Consider the following 23,258-nt stretch of genomic DNA (forward strand, 5'->3'; position numbering starts at 1 on the left):
ATTAAGCAAGTCTTTTCCGGCCGTGAGTTTTCTATTTTCCAGAAGGAATAATATCTTCTAATGCACTTTGGCACACACTTCAAACAGATGCCAGGAAAGCTAATCTGCCTATTTTCCTCCTCATTCTTGTGTTTTGACAATAACGATAGCCTATCACAACCTGTGAAAGACTGCCTTTCTTCCTCTTGTCTGACATGATTGATTTGGACCAGTCAAATGCCCCCTGCTGACCAACACGAGTGACATGCGTCCACCCAAAATTGTTGAACTAAATGTTTCGGAGTTAAAATGAAATTGAGATAAGTCCTAAATAGCCATCATACAAGCACATCAATTTGTCAATCGGTTTCACAAAATAGTGACTTAGAAATAGTATAGTATCTTAAACTGTGTATATAGCCTTATTTTTTTTATATATATCTTAAAAAGCTTAATTTAAATGTTAATTTAACTTATTCTTGCCTAAAAATGGCTGTTTCAGTAAAAACATCTTGGTAAAGCTGTTTTAGCAGAGGAAATTCAACGATAAACAAATCCCACATTTTAGCCTGATCAGGACATCCAACAAAGAGCAGAAGAAATGGAGAGAAAACAAAAATCAAGACAGACAAATCATAATCAGAGGCCGGGATTTCTTTTTCTGCTTTAAGAGAAAGAAAAAAGGAAAAGGAAATGAACACTCAACGAGGAAAACGGATGGACGATATAGAGGTGGGGGTGAAAGCGAGAAAGCGAGTGGCTTGCACTCTCCTGATGATGTAGGGCTTTTATCTGCCATGGGCATCCGTGAGGGGGAAAGCACAGGATGGGTCAGCAGCGGCGTCTCTCTACGGGCCTGCTGACAGACCCGGGGCAAAATAAAGACCCTGATTAAAGCCGGCCAGCTACGGGCGGAGGGACAGCTGGGGGAAGATGTATGGACAGACAAGCACACTAACACCAGAGCTAAACATAACCACCACGGCGCCATTAAAGCGGTGGTCAGGTGCTCAGATGGCAAGAAATGTATGCTGACCTCTACGGAAAGGTCTTTAGCAGATCCAGAACCAAAAATGGGTTTAAAATGAATCACAAATGACACGCTGGTAGGAAAAACAAATGTAAACACATTTATTGTTCTTCTCGTTTCGGATGCAATGAGGAGAAGTGGTTTGTTACAGTTGCTAACCTCGCATTAAAGGATGAAGCTGGATTTTTTTTAAACAAACATAAAATGTTGATCATTTCTTTTTTAAAACTCAGTAATGCTCAACGTATTTACTGTGTTCCCTGTAAGAGTTCTCTAAAAATTAAATAAAATAGACATCCATATATAATCCAGTAATGCAGGACACATTTCAGACTTTTTTCCTCAATTGCATAATATAAACTCACTATTCTGACTTTTTCCTTAGAATTGCATCATATAAACTCACAATTACAAGTTTTTATCTCGCAATTCTGACTTTATTTCTCCGAACTGAGACAAAAACTGAGAACTGAGAGCAATGAAGTCAGAATTGCATAATATAAACTCACAATTGTGAGTTATAAAATTAGAATTGCGAGATATAAACGTACAATTCTGACTTATTTTCTCAAAATGGCATGATATAAACTCACAATTACAAGTTTTTGTCTCGCAATTCTGACTATTTGAATTGCAAGATATAAACTTACAATTTTGACTTTTTTCCTCAGAATTTTGTCATATAAACTCACAATTACAAGTTTTTATCTCGCAGTTCTGACTTTATTTCTCAGAACTGAGACAAAAACTCAATTGCAAGCAATAAAGTCAGAATTGCGGGATTGCGTACAATTCTGACTTTTTTTCTCAGAATTTTGTGATATAAATTTACAATTGAAAGAACTGAGATTTAAACTAAATTCTGACTTTGTCAGAACCGAGACAAACTCACAATTGAGAAAAAGTCAGAATTGCGATATAAACTCACAATTGCGAGAAATAAAGTCAGAATTGCGAGATTTAAACTCACAATTTTGACTTTTTTTCCTTAGAATTGCGATGTAAACACAATTGCACAATTGAAAGTCAGAACTGTGAGATTTAAAAAAATGAGCTATGCTCACTGTATTTACTTTGTTGCCTGTAAGACTTCTCTAATAATGAAATAAAATAGATATTCATATATATTCCAGTAATGCAGGAGAGTCATCATGGATCCGTTTTTTTAAAACTGTAAAAATTAATTTTGTGAGAGTATAAAAATACTTAAAGGGACAGTTCACCCAAAAATGAATTGTCATTATTTACTCATCCTCACTTCATTATGAACCTGTATGAACACATATTTTGAAATATTAATATTGTCATCAATGGGGTCCAATGTTGTTTTAGACCATTCTTCAAAACATCTTTTGCGTTCCACAAGTTTGAAACATGAAATTTTATTTTTTTTGTAAACTATCCCTTTAAGCAATGATTTACATTCATCTTTGAACAGCTACATTACTGTAAACATTACTCAAAGAAAAAGAAAATCTGTTTTATGCAAGTATCATGTTATTAAAACATGGTTGAGGAACAACCCTAAGTAGAGATTTTGCAATGATGGATTTGTGGCACACTGTCCTCTACTGGCCACCGCTTGAAGAACATTTCTTTAAAAAGATGCTGATACAGACACAAATTCATAAATAATAGCTCATACAAAAGAATAAACAACAGCTTGATCAACATAATACTGCACCATATAAAACGAGTGATTATTGAATCAAAAAAGTCCACATGTATGAAATCACAGCAACAATGTCCGTGAAACAAGAAATGGTCATGTGCGTCGATTGTCCCTATACACAGTTTAACCCAAAACGTATGAGCTAACCAAACTTTGACCTTATTGCCCAACGTAGGTGTTCATAATTGGGCCAAACACCTTCTTTTGGTCATCAGCACAAGCAAGTCCAGTTAGATTTGCATAATTGTGTCAGCTTTCTTAATACAATATTGCACGTTAAAGAGTCACATATTAAATATAACAAAAAGGGGGACCAAAGTCCCTAAACATTCACAGTTGTCTTGGCCTAAAGCTTGAAATCACTTTCAGGCATCTTTTTAAACACATTTTAAAACCTAAACTCTACAAAAAGATCAGTGTCACTTTTTACGCTTTCATCCCTTTTCTCAGGTTCGAGGCAGACAAACGCAGTCAGACTGGACTTCCTATGCCAGTGCAGTAAGGACCCACAGTATAGAGAATGGATTCATTGGATGACACTAAAAATAGTGATATACAAGGGGAAAGCATGGGGGGCCCACCAGGACAGAACTCAACACTCTCATTCCACCACCAGGAAAAGGAAACGTGGTCATGGCTGTGATGTCATCCTCTGAAATAGCTCTCCTGTCTGGACGCATGTCAAAGTCCTCTGTAGCCATTGTTCATTTTTCATACGGCGACTGTTCAAGGCGTGCAGTGATTTGACATCCCTTTATTAAATGCAGCAATATGCGTAAATATTACTGAAGTAAACAACGCATAAAACTGCACTTGCAGAATCCCACTTGGGAGGTCCCATCGGTCGACATGTAAACAGCTTTGGTGACTATTCACCTAAAATGGACACAAAATAGCTCTGGTCCAACAGAACAAAGCCATAGACTGGCATCCAGAGCCTTCAATAGCCAACGATGCATCAAAAATCTCATCGCTCTTCAGTGAATCTTTGAGAGCCCATTGGCTAGGAGTAGTTTGAGGGGGATGGTTGATCGAGACACAGTCAGAGGCAGTTTGTGGAGACCTGGAGAAAGGAAAAAGGAGAGTAAACAATTTTAGAGCGGCAACCTTGATCTAACAGCCAGAAAAGGTAATGCTGGCAGGCGACGTTTGGGTTGAAAGCAAACCAGTCAATCAAAGAACAAAAGCCAGTTGGGGGAGTAAAGAAACAGAGATGCTATCTGAAGATGGTCTAGGCGAGCAAGTGTGTGCGTTTACGCTCGGCAGTTTTGTTTGTATTGGGCGGAGGGCGATGGGCGTGTGTCTTCCAGAAGGAGTTTGACGCCCTGAGGTCCCCAGGGAACCCTTCTCCCCTTCTGTCCCCTCTCTCTTTCCTGAGAGAATTGTGCTTTTTCTATCTGAGGAAAGAGACCTACCCATAGAGAAACATGGCCTGTGCGAGGAACACCTCACCCAAAGACTAACTACAAACACTGGCAAATGGCAGCGTAGCACACCCCTTGTCCTTTCCAGATACAATGCGTACATGCGCAAATCTTTCTCCTCACACGTTTTCCTTGAGATAAACGGTAGAATTAACTGTTGCGAAAGGAATGTTCTGAGTTCAGCACAAGTTAAAGGTGTACAGACAGCATTTGTGGAGTAATGGCAAAAATAAAGGATTTTAAAAGTATATCCACAGGTTTTAAATATTATGTGTATTGCATTGTATTAAAAGAAAGTTATTTTTTAATAAATATATTTCTATTTCAATACACAAACATACATTTACATACATACATACACACACACACACACACACTCTTACACATATACATATATAAATAAATGTAGAATAAAAATGAGATAAGTATGTGAAATGTTACCAAAATAAAATAAAATAAAATAAAATAAATAAGCATGAGAATTGCTATTCATGAACCTTCCTACTCCTTCCAAATAAAATAAAATAAACATGTGAAATGATATTCATGGATATTCCTACTCAATAAAATAAAATAAATGAAATTAAGTAAAATAAAAGCATGTAATTTGCTATTAATGGACCTTTTTACTCAAAATAAAATAAAATTAATCAGCATGTAAAAATGCTATTCATGGCTCCTACTAAAAATAAAATTAAATAAAATAAGCATGTAAACTGCTATTAATTGACCTTCCTACTCAAATATAATATAATAAAAAAAATGTATAAAATAAATAAGCATCGGAATTGCTATTTATGGACCTTCCTACTCAAATAAAATAAAATAAAATAATATAATATTTAAAATAAAACATGTAAAAATGCTATTCATGGCTCTTCCTACTAAAATAAAATAAAATAAGCATGTGAAATGATATTCATGGATATTCCTACTAAAATAAAATGTAATAAAAAAAAATAAAACAAAATAAAAATCAATCAATCAGCATGTGAAATGGTATCATGGATTTTCCCACTAAAATAAAACAAAATAAAATAAAAAGTATGTGAATTGCAATTAAAGGACAGTCCTACTCAAAATAAAAATAAAAAATAAAAAAATGAATATAAAAAAATAAAATAAAATAAAAACTAACCAAAAGGCACAGATGAGTTCTCTTTGCAAGGCCCATGTGAAATAAAATAAAATAAAATCAGTTAGAATGTGAAAATGATATTCATGAATATTCCTACTCAAATAAAATGTAATAAAATAAAATAAAATAAAACAAAATAAAAATCAATCAATCAGCATGTGAAATGGTATCATGGATTTTCCCACTCAAATAAAATAAAAAAAAAAAGTGTGTGAATTGCAATTAAAGGACATTTCTACTCAAAATCAAATAAAAAAAATGAATATAAAAAAATAAAATAAAATATCAACTAACCAAAGGCACGGATGAGTTCTCTTTGCAAGGCCCATGTGACTGTGTTGATGAGGCAGGCGGACGTGAGTCCAGCAAAAAGCATGTTGTACAGAAAAACAATGTGGAAACTGCCAAGCCAGTTGTAACGTCCAAAGTCTCCAAGCAGATCAAACCTTGTGATTCCTACATGGAAATACATGGAAAAAGAGGAATATAAAAAGCTCATAAAGTTAAATATTTTCCCAATTGCAGTTCTCAATGAAAAAAAATTGCTGAAATATTGCTACTTAGTGCCCTCTTGTGGATAGACAAAACAGCACTAAAATGGTGATTCATAAAAATGGACAATAAGTTAAGCAACATTTAATACAGGATAAATAGAAAAATCAGTGTTAAAAAAATAAAAGAAATAGTGCAAATTGTATCTTGGCCTTGACTCTAAAACCATGCCGCTATCAAATAACATTTTACATATTACAAAACCTATTAAATAATGGCAAATCATTTTAAAATACTTACCCAATGTGCGGGAGAAAACAGGCAAGGCTGAACTGAGTATTAAAAGAGAAACACAGTTCCCTATAATCTGTGGAGAGACACAAACAATGATTTCATTTGACTATAAAGAGCACAGAGGTTTTATGATGAAATTGACAGATCCCTGTACCTGTGTGAGGGTTGTGTCCTGTGCACGTGGCAGCAAACCGGTGAAAAGCGGAGAGCTGTAGAAGCCAACAACCGAGGAGACCATGAGATACAAGATGATGACCACCTGCACTGCAGCTCCCAGAGAACCGAACATAGAGAACGAGGCAAGGCCCAAGTGAGGGTCCTGCAATAGAGAAAAACAGCCATTGTGAGATTATAATAAATTATTACTACAATACTGCATAGGCTACTTTCATAATGCTTTAGTACCACACGAGGGTGAGTAAATTAAGTTATGAAAAAGTCCTTGAATATTTCCCATGAATAACATTTACAGGTCCATCTATGAATTCTGAAATGACAAATATAAATAGGTTGTCATGCATCTCACCTCCATTCCTCTAGGCATAGCAGACTCATCAAAGAGCAGTTCAAGCACATGGAAACACACCATCAGCACAGACACCGCCTGAGAAAAACATACATTTAGTTTCAACACAACATTACAACTGTAGCTAGTATAAGTATTCTCTATTTCATACGTTTTATTCTTACCGTTAAAGCTAAAAGCAGCAGCATGGCCACTGGGTATCCCAGGTTGCGCTGCCATGGTGATGCTTTTTTCCGCAGCTCTGTAACGAAAGAAACAAGTATGAAGAGCAATTCATAATAGTTGACTAATGTGTTCAACGCTTTGACAGTCATGTTTATACCTAAAGCTATGCGTTTGGACTTCACACTCAAAAATTCGTTGTTGATGGCCTCTGTGTTTGCACTGATCCAACAGGTGTTACCTAAGAGAAAAAGTGTGTATACATTTAGGAAACCTTGACTTGAAAATGTAAAACCTTGTTTGACATGTCAGTATAGCTTCTTTGAGCATTAAAGAAAATGAGAGAAAGAGAGAGAAATCATTATAAGGTGGGGTCACTTCCTTAGCAGCCAGTATGTCTTTCTCACATCCTGACACTCACTTTTCAACTTCCTGGACAGAGAGGCCTCTTCAAAAACGGTGCAGTTCATGGTCTCTTCTAAGTTCTCCAACAACTAAAAAAAAAAGAATAAATAAAAATGTCATACTTCTAATTCCTTTTTTAATATTTACAATATACAGCTGATGTCAAAAGTTTACACGCACCTTGCAGAATCTGCAAAATGTTAATTATTTTGCCAAAATAAGAGGGATCATATAAAATGCATGTTATTTTTTTATTTAGTACTGAACTGAATAAGATATTTCACATAAAAGATGTTTACATCCACAAGAGAATATAATAGTTACATTTATAAAAATGACCCCGTTCAAAAGTTTACATACACTTGATTCTTAATACTGCTTTTTTTTTGTTTAGTGATAGTTGTGCATGAGTCCCTTGTTTGTCCTGAACAGCTAAACTGCTTGTTGTTCTTCAGAAAAATCCTTCAGGTCCCACAGATTCTTTGGTTTTCCAGCATTTTTGTGTATTTGAACCCTTTCCAACAATGACCATATGATTTTGAGAGCCATCTTTTTTCACACTGAGGACAACTGAGAGACTCATATGCAACTATTACAGAAGGTTCAAACACTCATTGATGCTTCAGAAGGAAACACAATGCATTAAGAGCTGGGGGTGAAAACTTTTGAACAGAATTACATTTTTCTTATTTTGCCTAAATATCATTTTTTTATTTAGTACTGCTCTCAAAAGCTACAGAAGATTCTTACATGTTTCCCAGAAGACAAAATAAGTTAAATTTACCCTGAACTTCAAATTCAAAAAGTTCTCACATGCATTCTGTATGATCCCTCTTTGGTAAATACATTTTGAAGACTTTTTATTGTATTTTTATCAAATAAATGCAGCCTTTGTGAGCATAAACAACATTTTTTTTAAACATACTGACCTCTGACTGAAAAATACATCACAAAAAACATTGATTTTAGGATTTTGTTCACCTACCCGAGGTTTAACCAATAAGCTCCCAGTGACGCTAAACATACGTGAAAGCCCAAAGGGTGTGCACACTGTTACAAGACGAAAACAAAAAGAAATGAGATGAAACTAAACAACATTTACAAGACTCAAATGCAATAAAACTAAACGTTAACATCAAATGATTTAACAAAACACTTAACCCACTATCAACATATAAATAATATATACACTCAGACACTTACACAAAAGCAGCAGAACTCCAAAGAGTGAAAATCCAGAATAAAGATGGGGCAGGTAATATTCCCACAGGTCTGAAAAACAAAAGAAAAACAGCAGACTGTTAATAAGACAATTAGGAGGGAATCTGGGAGTCATTATAAACTGTGCTCTGTTCAACTGAAGACAATCAAAGAGACCAAAACATAGTCTCTAATGTTACACAGCCTCACCATAAAGACTCTCACGTGCAGTGTTGTGATGGAGGATGGCTGATGCCACCCAAACAATGCCCAGCACCAGCAGACTGAGGAGCAGCAGCATCACAGCGGTCTCATAGACCCGCGCCATAATGCCCTTTCAGAGGAAAACACACATATCAACTAGACATCAGACACAGAACTGAGTTCAAATGCTCTGGATTTGCATTTACTGCTGCACTAATGACATTCTTACCTTTTTGGACCCAGCAAATCCCTCTGATTCAGTAAAGAAATAGGCAAATGGCATGAGGAATACCAACGAAAGGTTCGAGAATAAGAAGACTAGGTTCCACAAGCCTGAAATAGAGACAGATAAAAAAAGATAAAGACAGATAAACAACCTGCATGATAATACACCATTGTACATTTGTGGTTACACTACGGTTCAAAAGTTGGGGTCAATGTGTTTTTTTAATACTTTTATTTAGCAAGGATGCATTTAATTGATCATAAGTGACAGTACAGACTTTAATAAAGTTAAAGATTGCAATGTAAAGTTTTCTATTTCCAATAACCGTTGGAAAAGATTTTAAATCAAAGAAACCTGAAAAAAAATATATCACAGTTTCCACAAAAAAAGCTGTTTTCAATAATAATGAGAAATGTTTTTTGAGCACCAAATCAGCATATTAGAATGATTTCTGAAGGATCATGTGACACTGAAGAATTTAGCTCTGCCATCACAGGAATAAATGACATTTTAAAAAATCGTTATTTAAGTTATAATAATATCTTACAATGTTATTTTATTACTGTATTTTTTAATCAAATAAATACAGCCTTAAAGACTTAAATAAAAATAAATAAATAAATAAATAAATGTTTAAAAATCCCCAAACTTTGGAACAATAGTATACATGAACTATATTTTAAGGGAGAAGTCCACTTCCAAAACAGATTCACATATAATGTACTCATCCCCTTGTCATCCAAGATGTCTTTCTTTCTTCAGTCGTAAAGAAATTACGGTTTTTGAAAGCAGTTTAAATGCGGCTTCAAACGATCCCAAATGCGGTTGTAAACGATCCCAGCCAAGGAAGAAGGGTCTTATCTAGCGAAACGATTGGTTATTTTTATTTAAAAAGAAAAATTTTTTTAAATACTTCTTAATCTCAAATGCTCTCTCCATGAACTCTGTGTATTCTGACTCAAGACAGTTAGGGTATGTCAAAAAACTCCAATCGTACTTTCTCCCTCAACTTCAAAAAACAACCGATCATTTTGCTAGATAAGACCCTTCTTCCTCGGCTGGGATCGTTTACAACTGCATTTTGTAAGTTCAAAATCAGGGCACCATAGCAGTCCATTATATGAAGAAAAATGCTGAAATATTTTTCTAAAAAAACTATTTCTTTATGACTGAAGAAAGACAGACATGAACATCTTGGATGACAAGGCGGTGAGTAAATTATTTGTAAATTGTTGTTCTGGAAGTGAAGTTCTCCTGTAAGTATGCTTCATATTGTGTGTTCAAAAGAACTATGAGGTAAACAGATGGAATATAAAGAATACATCAAACTTACACACCACTAGGGGGCAACCATGTGCCATACTAACTTCTTGTTAACTAGCTTTTGTTCTGTTTATTTTTCAGTTAGCATGAGATTTCTTGACTAATTCTATTGTGATCACAAACAATCCTTGCAGCTTATAAGATCTGGTGTTACACGTGCACCGCAAAACACTGGAAAAGCCATCTCACCACATGCCTACAAACTTAATATCAAAGTGCAAATAAAATTCTGGATTTTTAACTAAATAGTAGCCTTAGATTTACAGCCAGAACACATTACACAACACGTGATAACACAATACAGAGCTGTTAAATTTGCGTTCACACACTAAGACCTTGTGGGAATAAAAACAACATTTCAGTTCACATTAAGCAACAAAACACTACTTAAAAAGTTAAAAGTGAATTAGAATGTTAACTATATTAATTCTCTTTGAAAAACAGTGTTATAGTCACATAATCCTTTGTGCAGTTAAAGCTAATTTAGTAGTTATTCACGTGTGCTTGTGTGTATTTACCACGAATGAGTGAGCCATTGAGCCACTGCATGTAGTAACTGTGTGGGAATGTGAGCAGAACTTCATTGGACAGGATGGAGATGGGCAGGAGCAGCACCGCGCATACGGCCACTGAGAGTGTGAATGTACACAGCCAGAGCCTGCAGAGTGAGAAAAACATTCAAAAAAAGGTGAGGACGTGTTTTGCAGCCCTTTACTTTGACATAGCGCCAGCTGTGAAGGGAGGCGGTTATTAACCGCCACGCTGGAGATCAAAGGGCAAACTGTCCACTTACAACCATTCAGGGCAAACTAATAAAAGCAAAACAGTAACCATTAGAGTGTCCTTAGCAGCCTAGTTTCCTTAAAATCTTTGCAAATTGCTATATAATGTACCATTTTATTGCCATAACGTGACATATTTCTGAGTGAAAGGAGATACTCAACTACTTAAGTAGGGTGGGAGCTGATTTTATGCATTTGGAATTTATTGGATGGCAAAAAGTAGGATGTTAAACGCTAGAATGGAGCCAGATTGAATTTGACCTTGCTCACAGACTGACAAGGATGAAATGAGACAGTTGAATAAAGTTGTTTTTTTTGTTTTTTTTTCATTTGTTTGCACACAAAAAGTATTCTCGTAGCTTCATAAAATTACGGTTGAACCACTGATGTCAAAAGGAATATTTTAACAATGTCCTTACTACCTTTCTTGGCCTTGAACATTCCAGTTGCATTGCTGTCTATGCAAGTTCAGGAAGTTCTCAGATTTCATTAAAAACACCTTAATTTGCATTCCAAAGATGAATGATGGTCTTACAAGTTTGGAACAACATGAGGGTGAGAAACTAATGACACAATTTTCATTTTTGGGCGTACTAACACTTCAATGACCAGAATCCAGTAGTCATGTGGCCTACATTAAGAAATTAAGGGGAAATAAAAAAAAGTAACCTACGCAATTTTGTTGACAGTGGCATCCTCAATGTCATCTGTGGGCAAAAAAGGAAAAAGAAATGAGTTTGTCACCCAAAACACTATCCCTCTGCAGACATACTGATGTCTAGACTCACAGATCAGCCTTGAAACTAAATTAAACAAAAAAACAAGCTCACAACAATGACCCAGATTCATCATGAAGCCTTTCCATGAAGTAAACATAACACTTTAAACCCACATTTAAGAAATCTATTATAAGCAGGGCTGTCAAACGATTAATCACATGCAAAATAAAGGTTTGAGTTTGCCTAATATATGTGTGTGTAACTGTGTGTAATTATGTGTATATAAATACAAATTAATGTATATGTTTAAGAGAAATATGTTATTTATGTGCACAATATTTGTATTTATATATTAAATAAAAGTTATATACAAATTATACATATACTTGTAAATATTTCTTAATATATACATGAATGTGTTTGTATTAATATATACATAATTAAACGGTACACACACATATTAGGCAAACTCAAACTTTTATTTTGTATGTGATTAATCGTTTGACAGCCCTAATTATAAGAAATCATGGGAAGCATTCATTGTTAGATTTTTCATTATTGCATGGGCAGAAAAGCCAGTATCTGTTTCAAGAAAGATCTAGATTGAGAACATACCGCAGAGAGAATGAAAAAATAAACCTCAAACATTCACATGAGCAAGGAGCAAAACATGCCCAGTGTGACAGAGCTGCAGGGTAGATATGTGTGACATTTCCTGGGAGTGCTCCAAACCTAATGCAAAACAGGTTTTCTGCACATATTCTTCAAAACGACCAACATGCAACTGAAGAAAACATCTTCAGCCCTGCACGATCGGCACACATTCAGACTATAAAATGTACTATGAGATGTAGATGTGTCAAAAAAATCTCAAAGTGCTTCCATCTGTGTTCCTAAATTAGAATATGTATGATAATGATAACAGCATGTCTAACAGTTAAGTACACAGTGTTCTTTAAGTGCATCTAACAAGATGTTCTAATGTTCCTCTGCACTATTTTTTAATTTGTGATAATGTAAGCATGTGCTAGATGGACGTAGTTAAATGTTGCAATGACGCAGGAGCAGCTGTGCTCACTGAGACCCAGGTTTAAATCTGAAATGATTTCCCAGAGCTTTCCTATTGGCTCTCCACTGACCTATATAATTATAAAAGGCAAAAAACAAGACAAAAAGCCAAAAATCATTCTAAATCATCATTAAAAATATCCTGTTCTGTTTTACCTAGCTGTTTTAGAATACAAGAATGCGTCCTGTGTGGACGGTTCCTAACAATCCTTCAACAGTCTAAACAAGCCTGATGTGTTTTGCACAAGTCAGACACTATAAAAAAAACATCCTTCAGATTTTCCACTGAAAGTAGGTATAGCAGAACCGGGAAAGAGCAGAGAGTTTAATTATGGGGTGTACACCAAAACACGAGGTGGTGTACTCTTATGAAACCTCAGGCAGTGCCTGGGCAGGGGGCCTATGTTTATCTCACGGGAACATTCCTCATCCCCGCTGCTGCCCTCCCTCAAAGTTACATAAGTGCTTACGACAGCAATCAGAAGCTTTGACTCTTCTATTCTGAAGATGATTTCAGACATTGAACAAGTATGATCTAGGCATGACTGGGTACGAAACAAAACATTTTTGGAAAGTACAGGAGCATGACCGTGTCAGGTTGTGCTGACCAACAAATGCAGGGCAGCTGTAGCAAATCACAGGTGTGCTTTGAAGGACTGCATGAACTGCATTAAGCCAAACAACTGCAGAGGGTCCGGGGGGTCACGTTAAACTTACCAGCGACAAACTCAGCATTCTTCTTGAAGTGGGTGAGAATGAAGTGCGACAAGATGTACAGGCAAATGAAAAGCAGCACGCAAATCTAAAACAGAGAAGAACAGTGTCATTTGAAAACATTTATAAAGCTTAAGCAGAAAACTTGAAAATATAGTGAATGAATCCTTTTAGGAACAGTTTGAACCCTAATATTGAAGCTTTGCATTTCATGTTCCACAAAGGAATAATCTTTCTTGGAAGATTGGGTGTAAATGCCACTTTGTAGAACATCAGAGATGACATACATTTTTGCAGACATCTGCAGTATGAGTCACGCAGTTAATATGAGCAACAACCATCAACAGGCAACGACAAGATGTGCTAGCAAACACGCTGCTTAGATGTGTTGCCAATTTAAGTTATCAAGGACACGTTAGACAGAGACCCTGTAACCAAGCAGAGGTCATGAAACACTGCAACACAGCTCCATTATCACTGATACACTCTGCTGTGCCGTGCCAGATTGCCTTTATAGCTCTGTGACATAAGAGCACCTAATCAAGGACGTTTGGTACTTATTGATAACACAGACCAATGACGCGGTGTATACGGGAGTGGTCAAAGATATTACAGAAAAGCAATTCATATTACTGATATAAGATAATGGAAGAAAATGCATTTAGGCTTAGTTTGTGTGGCAGCAGAAAGTGAATCAGCAAGTGTGAATCAGTAAGTAGTGTCAGCTGTCCCTTTTCTTAGGCATCTGAATTCCAAATGAATGAACGCCCACAATACAGACTTGAGAATGAAGGTAACAGCACCAGATGGAGGATAAAGATTACAGCTCAAATGCAAATGAAGAGTTAAACCAGTTACAACCGGGATTAGGTAATAGATTAGACATAGAAAAGATTTACAGGGAAATTAGACATTTACAGCACACTTTGAGATTTATCACAGTATCTTAACAGTTGGTCATATTTAAAACGTTAATACTGCTTAACATGAGTACATTATTGTTATTTGCATAATAAAAATAACACTAAAAAATGCTGGGTTAAAAATACAGCTGCAAACAGCGATTAAGGCATTAAAGCACATACGAAAGACATTACATATTATTTAGCAAGCCTGTAAACATCTAAAACAGTGATTCTCAATCCTGGTCCTGGGGGTCCACTGCTCTGCACATTTTACATGTCTCCCTCATTTAACACACCTAATTGAGATCATCAGCTCATTAGTTCACTTCATGGGTCTCTCTCCTAATGAGAATCTCAATCAGGTGTGTTAAATGAGGGAGACACGCAAAATGTGCAGAGCAGTGGACCCCTAGGACCAGGATTGAGAACCACTGATCTAAAACAATGATTAAAAGCAGCATTTTTAGCAAATTCAGGTAATTTACAATAGAAATATGAAGTTTTTGTTTAACGTTCATGACTGATATAGCGGCATCTGTGGTCTGATCTCCTTAAAACTTTGCATGATTGTTTAGAATCAGCTGTCTCATGTGCTCACCAGGTTTTGTGAAGTTTTGATTTTTCCTTTAGGCTTTATAGGATTTTGGGTATATCTGGACAGGCCCATTTTCTAAATGACCCCGTTATAGCTTTCCAAAGTGTAAATTTTTTTTTTTGATAATTATTAACCTAGAGAGTCCAGAGAATTGCACTGCAGGGTTTTTTTCCAGATTGAGCGAAAACCTAGGACTAGTTCGCAAAAGTAGGTTTTTCACAGCAGTGGTTCTAAAGGCAAAGTTGTTCGGAATGAGAAGGTCTATCGTATAATACAGATATTGTGCATGTGTGTAAAAAAACAAATGCAATATAAATGAAAAAAAAATGAAAAACGATTACCCTTGTCTATTAGGTGCTCAAAGTTCATCGACCTATGGCAGCCATGTTTTTTGAGATATGCAAATGTCCTTAGAGACCCTTGTGGCACTTTTGACCAATACCTTGCATACTGATTTTCATTCTGATAGGACAAACGGTTGCGTAGTTATGGCCATTTTTTGTTTTTTTTTTCCCCCCCTTGTATAGCGCCACCAAGTGGCCAAGCTACGTGACTTTTTTTTTTTCATGTGACCTCAGATTCAGCTTTTACATACGTGTTGTGAGTTTGGCAAAGATATCTCATTCCATTCAGGGGTTTATAGGTATTTTACTAAAAGTGGCCCTGCCCCTGTTGAACGGTTTGGTGTCTCTCTGCGACAGTGAGTCAAAAGTTTTTTTTTTTTGATAATTATTGATATTCACTCCCCAGAATATCTTCCTGCACTGGATTGGTTCCAATCGGGCAAAAAAACCCTTCGCAAAAGTAGGTTTTTCAAAAAATCCAAAATACCCGCCAGTTCTGTTCAGAGCGAAGGATTCCAACGACACAAGACACTTGAGCCTGCGACAAACGTTTGGGGAGTTATGAGCGATTTTGTACTTTTGATCACTGCAGCATCCCCATCAGGCTGATTGGGGTGAGCCTTGGTGACACTGTAGATGGTGTAAGCACTACCATCCCTCCAAGTTTCAAGACTCTACGATCGGGTCTGCCCAATCAGTTTTGTGTGGAGATTGCTGATCCTTGGCCACTTACAATAGGGTTTCAGTGCTACACACTTGAACCCCTTAAAAGCAGCACTGTGTGAAACATGGACAAACCCAGTAGTAGTGGGTAGATTTATTTAACTATTGCTTAAAAATCAGTATATTTCTTGCTTAAAATTAACCCAAAATAGGCTGGAAATTAACATTTGTTAATATGTTCAATAAATGTTGAATAAATCATATTTCAATAATAAACATTTAAATTGTTTATTAATAAATGTTCACCTTTTGATTATTGCTGATGCCTCTAGTAATTATGTGTCTGATTTTTAATTTACAACTTGGGGTTCATTTTAAGCCAGCCATAAAGCAATTTGTAAACAATAGTTGAGTTAAATAAAACTAAAACAACCTAGTTGCTGGGTCTATCCATATTTCACCCAGTGCTGGGTTGTATTTATTTTTTCTGGAGTGTAAAAAAAGTGATATTAAAATGCACCAATGTTTATGTTTTATAATAATTATCATTACTACTACTACTAAAATGTATTATTATTGACACCGCACAATGCATAGAGTGTTGTCAAAGCACTCTAAAATTAAAAAAATATAATAAAATTTAAAATAAATTCCTAAATCATAAGAGCCATAAACAATTGTAGTGCTGCAACATCTCAACATTTGACCAGAAGAGATTAAATATAGTAGTTGATGCAGTAAAACATTAGAAAAAGTAACGTTTTATGAATTAATAAAGCATGTGCAATAGAGCTGAAGGCTGAAGAGATATGATGGACTTTGTTTCTCTATTTTCATATATCTATTTTAACATGGAGAAAGGTCAATGCTTGACTCTTCTCATCCCGAGAGAGCTGTAGTGAGATCTGTCAGCGTGACAATAACCATCAAATTCCACGATTAACCTTTATCCTGATTTCAGATACAAAATCTGAATGTGCAAACAATACTTCTGAGAAGTGAAACAAAAGACATGATAATTATGTATTGAATATGCCTTATAAGTGAGTTGTATGAGATATATATTGAGTTAACTGAAGAAAAAACTATTCTGAAGCACCATATGGCCAATAAAAGAGAGGAAGAATGACAGTGGGAGGAAGAGGGATGAGGGAGGGGATGGGACAGGAAACTGGAATTTTGTCTTCAAAGTGCAAACAGCAGTGAAAACAATAGATCTGTGGGAAACGATCACTGAACCTCTGAAAAGTGTCCACACAGATTTGCTTGCTCAGCGTTTGATTATTTTGTTTTCATTCGACTGAAATGGAATAAACTCAACCAACAAGTTAGAACTAGCATTTTAAAACCGAAACAAAAGATTGCATAACAACCAGTTGGATACAGCATGAGAATACATGTCTGGTCTTATTGCATTGCCAGTGAAAGAAATTTTTAAAAACACCTCAGGGTGGTCTTTACAATGAAAGTCAATGGGGTCCAAAACAACACTGGACTCAACTGACTCTGATTGAACGTATCTTCTTTTGTTTCCCACTGAAATTCCTATAAGAAAGAAATGTCATACAGGTGCGGAATGACACTCGACAGAACGAGTGACGACAGAAACATCATTGTTTGCGCAGTATTCCTTTAAATCCTTTCAAACAACCAAAAGGGTGGACAAAGACAACATTTAGCAATCCCTGTTAGGTCAATAAGCAGAAGATAAAAAAAAAAAAACCTTAACCTTAAGTTAAAAAAAAAAAGTTAAATCTTAATCTTAAAACTTAATTTCACCAACCTATTTGGGCAATGGTGGGCATGTTTTTAAACCTATTCATTAATATGGGTCAATGTTACTGTGAATGACTGTATAATGAGAGTATAATTTTAGTATGAACAGGCAAACGGGTCATCTATAGTGTATTTGCTGACCAATTTGGCAGGACCGGTTAAACAGCTGAGCTCAAACGTTCTGAATTTTAGGGTTTATTCATCTGCTCTAGGCAATTCTCTTTGCACAATAAGACCTGGAACCAAGCCCAAGTTATTTACTCAAGTGAAACAGCCTATTTAACAAAACAGTCAGCTATAGAGTGACCGTGAATTGACACAATGAGAAAACAACACTTGAGGTGTCCTGGGATAAATTGGCAAAAGGACAGACGTATGACAAAAATACTAATAACACAATTTCATCAGACGTACTAAACCCATTACTAGATAGGGTTAGAATAGAACTTCGGGAAATATTAAACACAGTCCTGTAAAAAAAAAAAAAAAAAAAAAGAATTAATTGCACATTTCTTCTGAAATTATTCACAATTAATTCCACCTAACATTAAAGCTTTAAATACAATTTTATATTGCAATTATTTTACATTCAATCTTCAAATCAATGTAGAAACAATATAAAGACAGTATATTTGTAATATTTGTTTTAGTGTTGTCATGATACCAAAATTTTGACTTTGACACAATACCTGACTAAAATATTACGATACTACTACTGAACCAATACTACGAAAAAACATAGAACAACAGGAAAAGTAGATCCAAATGGAGATCATAGTTATTTTATCTATTAAAACAAAGCATTTCATCCCCTTTAAAAAAAAAAAAATTAGTAATAAAATAATAATCACATGGCAGTGCCACTACACAGGATTTTAGTGAACAACTACTGAGCCTACAGGTACGTAGAGATCTTTGCTATATTGGTAAGTTATCATAAAGGATAAAGCCAAATCTGATTTCATGATATGATAATTTTATTTCACAACAACAATTTATATCATGACATAGTCATTTTTTTGTTATTTTATCTTTGTTATTAATAATAAGAATCTAGATGCAAAAAACTAAAGGACAACTACGATAAAACAAAGACACATTAAATAAAGAGGGCCCAAGGAAATCTGTTTTATGTTTTCACGAATTCCATTAACATTTTTCTAGACTATTTTAATGCACAAATTTAACAGCAATTTATTAAGTTTGACAAAAATTACATGTTTTTAAGGCCCTATGAAATGCATTTTATTATTTTTCTCAAATTCAGTTTTGTTTGTGAATCTCTGTTTTTCATTAATTTTCTGGAATCTGTTTTAATTGTTTCATTACATTTTAATAATCAAAAGCATATCTAATGAATTTATAAAGGATTATCAGATTTGATAAAAAATTAATTTATTATAGGCTATTTATTTATTATTCTCTTCTTTTTTTCAGAAATACTGTGTTGTGTGTTTACAATTTTCTGGTAATTTTTTTTTTTCTGGTAAATATTCCTTCAACATTGTTTTAATAATATTTGTATTACATAATATTTCACAATTTTGTATTGTATTATTATTGTATTAGAAGTAGTACTACTATCTTTACATTAAGTAATATATTAATATATTTCTGACTGTCAAGTTAAACCAAACTTTTATTTTGACGGGTTGCTGTGAAGACCTTTAGGGTCTTCATTACATGACGACAGTTTTCCACAAAAAAACGGTAAAATGCTCATGAAGTGACTCTCAGAGCAGTTCTAGAGATTATATTCATGTGTTCATGTACTCACACACTGAGGCAGCAGAGGCTGAAAACACAGCGAGCGTCACGCATATGTGTGTGTAAACAAAAATTCGTAGCAATATTCATGCATTAATATAAAAATGATACAGGCTACAGTGCGCACCGCAGTATTTGCGCGTGCAATTGAAGAGCTGTGCTAAAAGCACAGTATAACAGCTGACAGGACAGGAAAATTAGTTTTTACTGACATATGGCCCCACAACATCTCATCTGACCACAGTTCACTGTTGTTCTACTGAAGCTCCCTCGTCACCTGTACCTTTTCCGTGATCGTTTGACTAACGCCTGTGTTAAATATTTTGAAACTGAAAAATTTAATAGCCTGCGTTAACGCGCTAATATTGACAACACTAATTCAAGTTGGTTTTCAGTGTGAACAAATAATAACGTCTCCAGTCATAAAGAAGATCCCTTCTTAATGAAGATGAAACATCTGCAGGTGTGAGTACAAAACCCTCTATTGTTGAAGGCCAAGTAACGTGTTCAGATATGCACCTTAATAACGCATATGACACACACTGCATTCCTTGCACATCTACAGAGTAGGAACTGTGCCAAATCTGCTACTCCCTCAAAAAGACTGTCCCTCCTGAAGATCAAACAAGAACAACACTGTCATAAATTACGTTTGGTTTACAAGTGGAAATTCAATAGTTTTGAGTTCCACTCAAGGGTCCATTTACAAAAAGGGATATTTTAAATCTAATATTTTTAAAACATTATGTATGTTCTCAGTTTAATTCAGCTGTTAATTTAAACAAAATGTATTTAATTTTGGTGGTAACAACGAGAGACGTCATGATTCCTTGATTCAATTTGAGTACTTGACTTAAAAAAATAAAAATAAAAAATATAAATAAAAATAATCGATTGCATTTTGCCCAGTCAAGTTGTTTATGGCTACTGTGAATTCACAAACGCTACAATTCAATTAAATAAATGTATGCGATGATGGCCACATATGCAAGAAATTACAATGGCTTTACCATTTCTGTCATAAAGAAATGACCAAATATTAAGTGGAAATTTGAATTAAACGTTGTATATTAAAAAATGATTATATTTTATATAGACTTTATGCATTGCATATTTTAAGAGTTTTGTTCAATAAAACGTATTACTTGGTTTTGATACTTTATTTAAACTAATTATTATTGCCTCATTGCTATATTGCATATGTATTTAAGTAATTTTAAAGGCTTTTGTTCACTTAGGTTTATTTTTATTACCACACAATTAATAATAATTATCTGATCACTCAATTAATCGGCAGAATAATCAACTGATTACTCGATTGCCAGAATAATCGTTGGCGACAGCCCTAGTAACTCATAGTAACAACTCTATCAACAGTTTGATGTTAGTTTAAATATTCTAAGGTATTTAGAAAAAACAAAATTGCAATTATAGGAATATATTTTAAAATCATTACAGTTATTTAAAATATACACAGCTATTTTAAATTGTAATAATATTTTACTATATTATGGTTTACTTTGCCGTATTTTCAATCAAATAAATAGAGGTTTTGTGAGCATAAAAAAAAAACAAAAAAAAAAAAAACACTTTCAAAAGTCTTGCCAACCACAATCTTTTTAAACGGAAGTGTATATATGTGTATATGAAGTCTGGATCGAAATACACACAGGTTTGTTTAAATCACTGGTTCTCAAACAGTTTCTCTTCAAAATCCAAGTCTTACATTGAGCATCAAATGGCAACCCAACACAAAACCAAAACTGTCTCACATAAAAGTAATTTTAAAAAGCATGCATTTATTTACAATGAACTATACAGCATGGAAGATGAACGGATTTGAACAACGACTACTAAATATAAATACACGCACAAGTGATTAATTAGCATGACACAGCGAAGAATCACCAAGCCTAATATTCAGTCATTAGTATTAGTCATTTTGCTGAATGACAGCTGAATCTGAATCCAACTGTACGCACATTGTCTGCACTGTACGCACCTTTTGTACGTCAACAACAAAAGATATGTAAAGCATTTTCTCCACCCTTTTTAAAAGTTGAATTGACATTTTGTTACCCTAACATGATGATTTGCATTTTATTATTCACAATTTTACCTTTAACACTGTTTTTTCCTATAGTCTGTGATCACAGTCTGGTGATGCATTTTAGATCACAGGCCACCAGTTGAAAACCACTGATTTAAATTATAAATCCCAGATAAGCATCAGCGACTGGGATCAATAACCATGACAGCATGAGCTCTGTGGTGCCCACGGCCTGGGGCAGGACAATAGGTCTGGCTTACATTATCCAGTGTGACCCATCTGTGCATTTCACTAAGAGAGGCATTTCACATTTTCTAGGAGGATTACAGCTTTGCACCACAGACAAAAACAAAACAGAAGAGTGTATGCACTTAAAATATCTGAAAATAGAGCTTTTGTTTGTTTAGAAAGTCTACAGAGCCTACGACTGCTTCACCCAGATTATGACTAGAATTTTGAAGTGATGTATTAGATTATCATTTAATCTATAGTTTTAGGTGGTCATTTTTTTATAGCTAGTGAATTACATAATGTATCAGATTAGCGGTTTATAAATAAGCATCAAATGTATTGCTCTGAAATGCTGAGTGAGAGACATTGTGAAGGAGTAAAGGTTAACTGCAAGTGTCTTGCTGTAAGGTTCTTGAGGTCTGAAGTTCAGTTCTAGTTGTAATTTATTAAGTGCTGACAGACATTTCCATGCACGGAGATGCCAAAAGCTCATCTGTTTTCCGAAATAAGCTCTGGATCACAAAAAGCCGAGTGGTCTCATCCTCTGCCATTGCAAAGAGAGTTAAATTTTACAATGTACAGCTGTGCATCACCATGTAATACTTCTTAACGTACAAAATAAGGTAATGGATGCCTCAGGGTTTCTGTGTACACAATACTCTATAATAAAATATTTTGTAAATAACAAACAAGGAAAAAACAAACACTCATAAAATCCTTGTGCACAAGATTACAGTTCACACACGATAAATTCACACAACCATCTAATCAATCGTTATTGAATTCCATTAGGACAAACACAAGGACGCATTAGATTGCAACACTGCAAACGGTACTTCATAATACTATGTAAACAAAAGAAGCAAACAGAAAAACTCACAATGTTTTCTCGGACTCGGTCGTGGAATAGTTGCTCTCTAACCGTTACGTCTTCTGTTTCCATGCTTTGAAACCATGTCTTGGTGTGTTCTTTGTTATAAGTTGTAAAACATTTCAGTCTCCGAGAAGATAATAGCCTACGTGGAAACTTGTTAAAGCGAACGAACGCTTTCCACCTCCAAACGCATCGCGGTCGCTCTTGCTGAAGTCACTGGGTCAACAAACTAGTCCTGTTTTACCTCAGTGGGGTGGGTTAATTCTTTTAAAATGATTATTCGCCTACTAACAAGGAAATTATAAACACCGTTAAACTCTCCGAGTCAGCGCGCTCACAGATGCTCCTCAAATGAATCATTCAGACGCTCGCAAACTCCATCTACTGGAGGGGCTGGACTGTGGGAGGAGGAAGGGGCGGGTTTAAGACTTCTATAATAGAACTTATACAATAGTGAACATTTGCAGGTCCAAATAAATGATGAATGCTAAAAGTAATTGAAAGACTTTGTCATATATTAGATATATGTTATATATATATGTATATATATATGTGTGTGTGTTTGTGTACTTGTTTTTGCTACATTGTGGGGACCAAATGTCCCCACAAGGATAGTAAAACCTGAAATTTTTGGCCGGTCCCCACAATGTTAAAAAATTATTAAAAATAGTAAATGATGTTTATCTGAAAGTGTA

At 35.0% G+C, this 23,258-nt stretch overlaps 1 protein-coding gene across 1 annotated transcript; it reads right to left on the minus strand.

Annotated features, from left to right (window-relative positions):
* Positions 1–1,086: 1,086 nt before the first annotated feature.
* Positions 1,087–22,933, minus strand: lmbr1l (limb development membrane protein 1-like). The gene is made up of 16 exons (XM_051096617.1): positions 22,570–22,933; positions 13,362–13,446; positions 11,531–11,564; positions 10,594–10,733; positions 8,756–8,859; positions 8,533–8,656; positions 8,326–8,394; positions 8,108–8,172; positions 7,139–7,211; positions 6,878–6,958; positions 6,720–6,796; positions 6,556–6,633; positions 6,184–6,348; positions 6,036–6,102; positions 5,538–5,699; positions 1,087–3,744 (listed from the first exon to the last, which is right to left on the minus strand). The coding sequence occupies exons 1-16, from the start codon at positions 22,630–22,632 to the stop codon at positions 3,659–3,661; spliced, it is 1,473 nt and encodes a 490-aa protein (XP_050952574.1). The 5' UTR covers positions 22,633–22,933; the 3' UTR covers positions 1,087–3,658.
* Between the last annotated feature and the right edge of the window lie 325 nt (positions 22,934–23,258).

Source organism: Labeo rohita, chromosome 23 (genome assembly GCF_022985175.1).
Source record: "Labeo rohita strain BAU-BD-2019 chromosome 23, IGBB_LRoh.1.0, whole genome shotgun sequence".
NCBI classification, from domain to species: domain Eukaryota; kingdom Metazoa; phylum Chordata; class Actinopteri; order Cypriniformes; family Cyprinidae; genus Labeo; species Labeo rohita.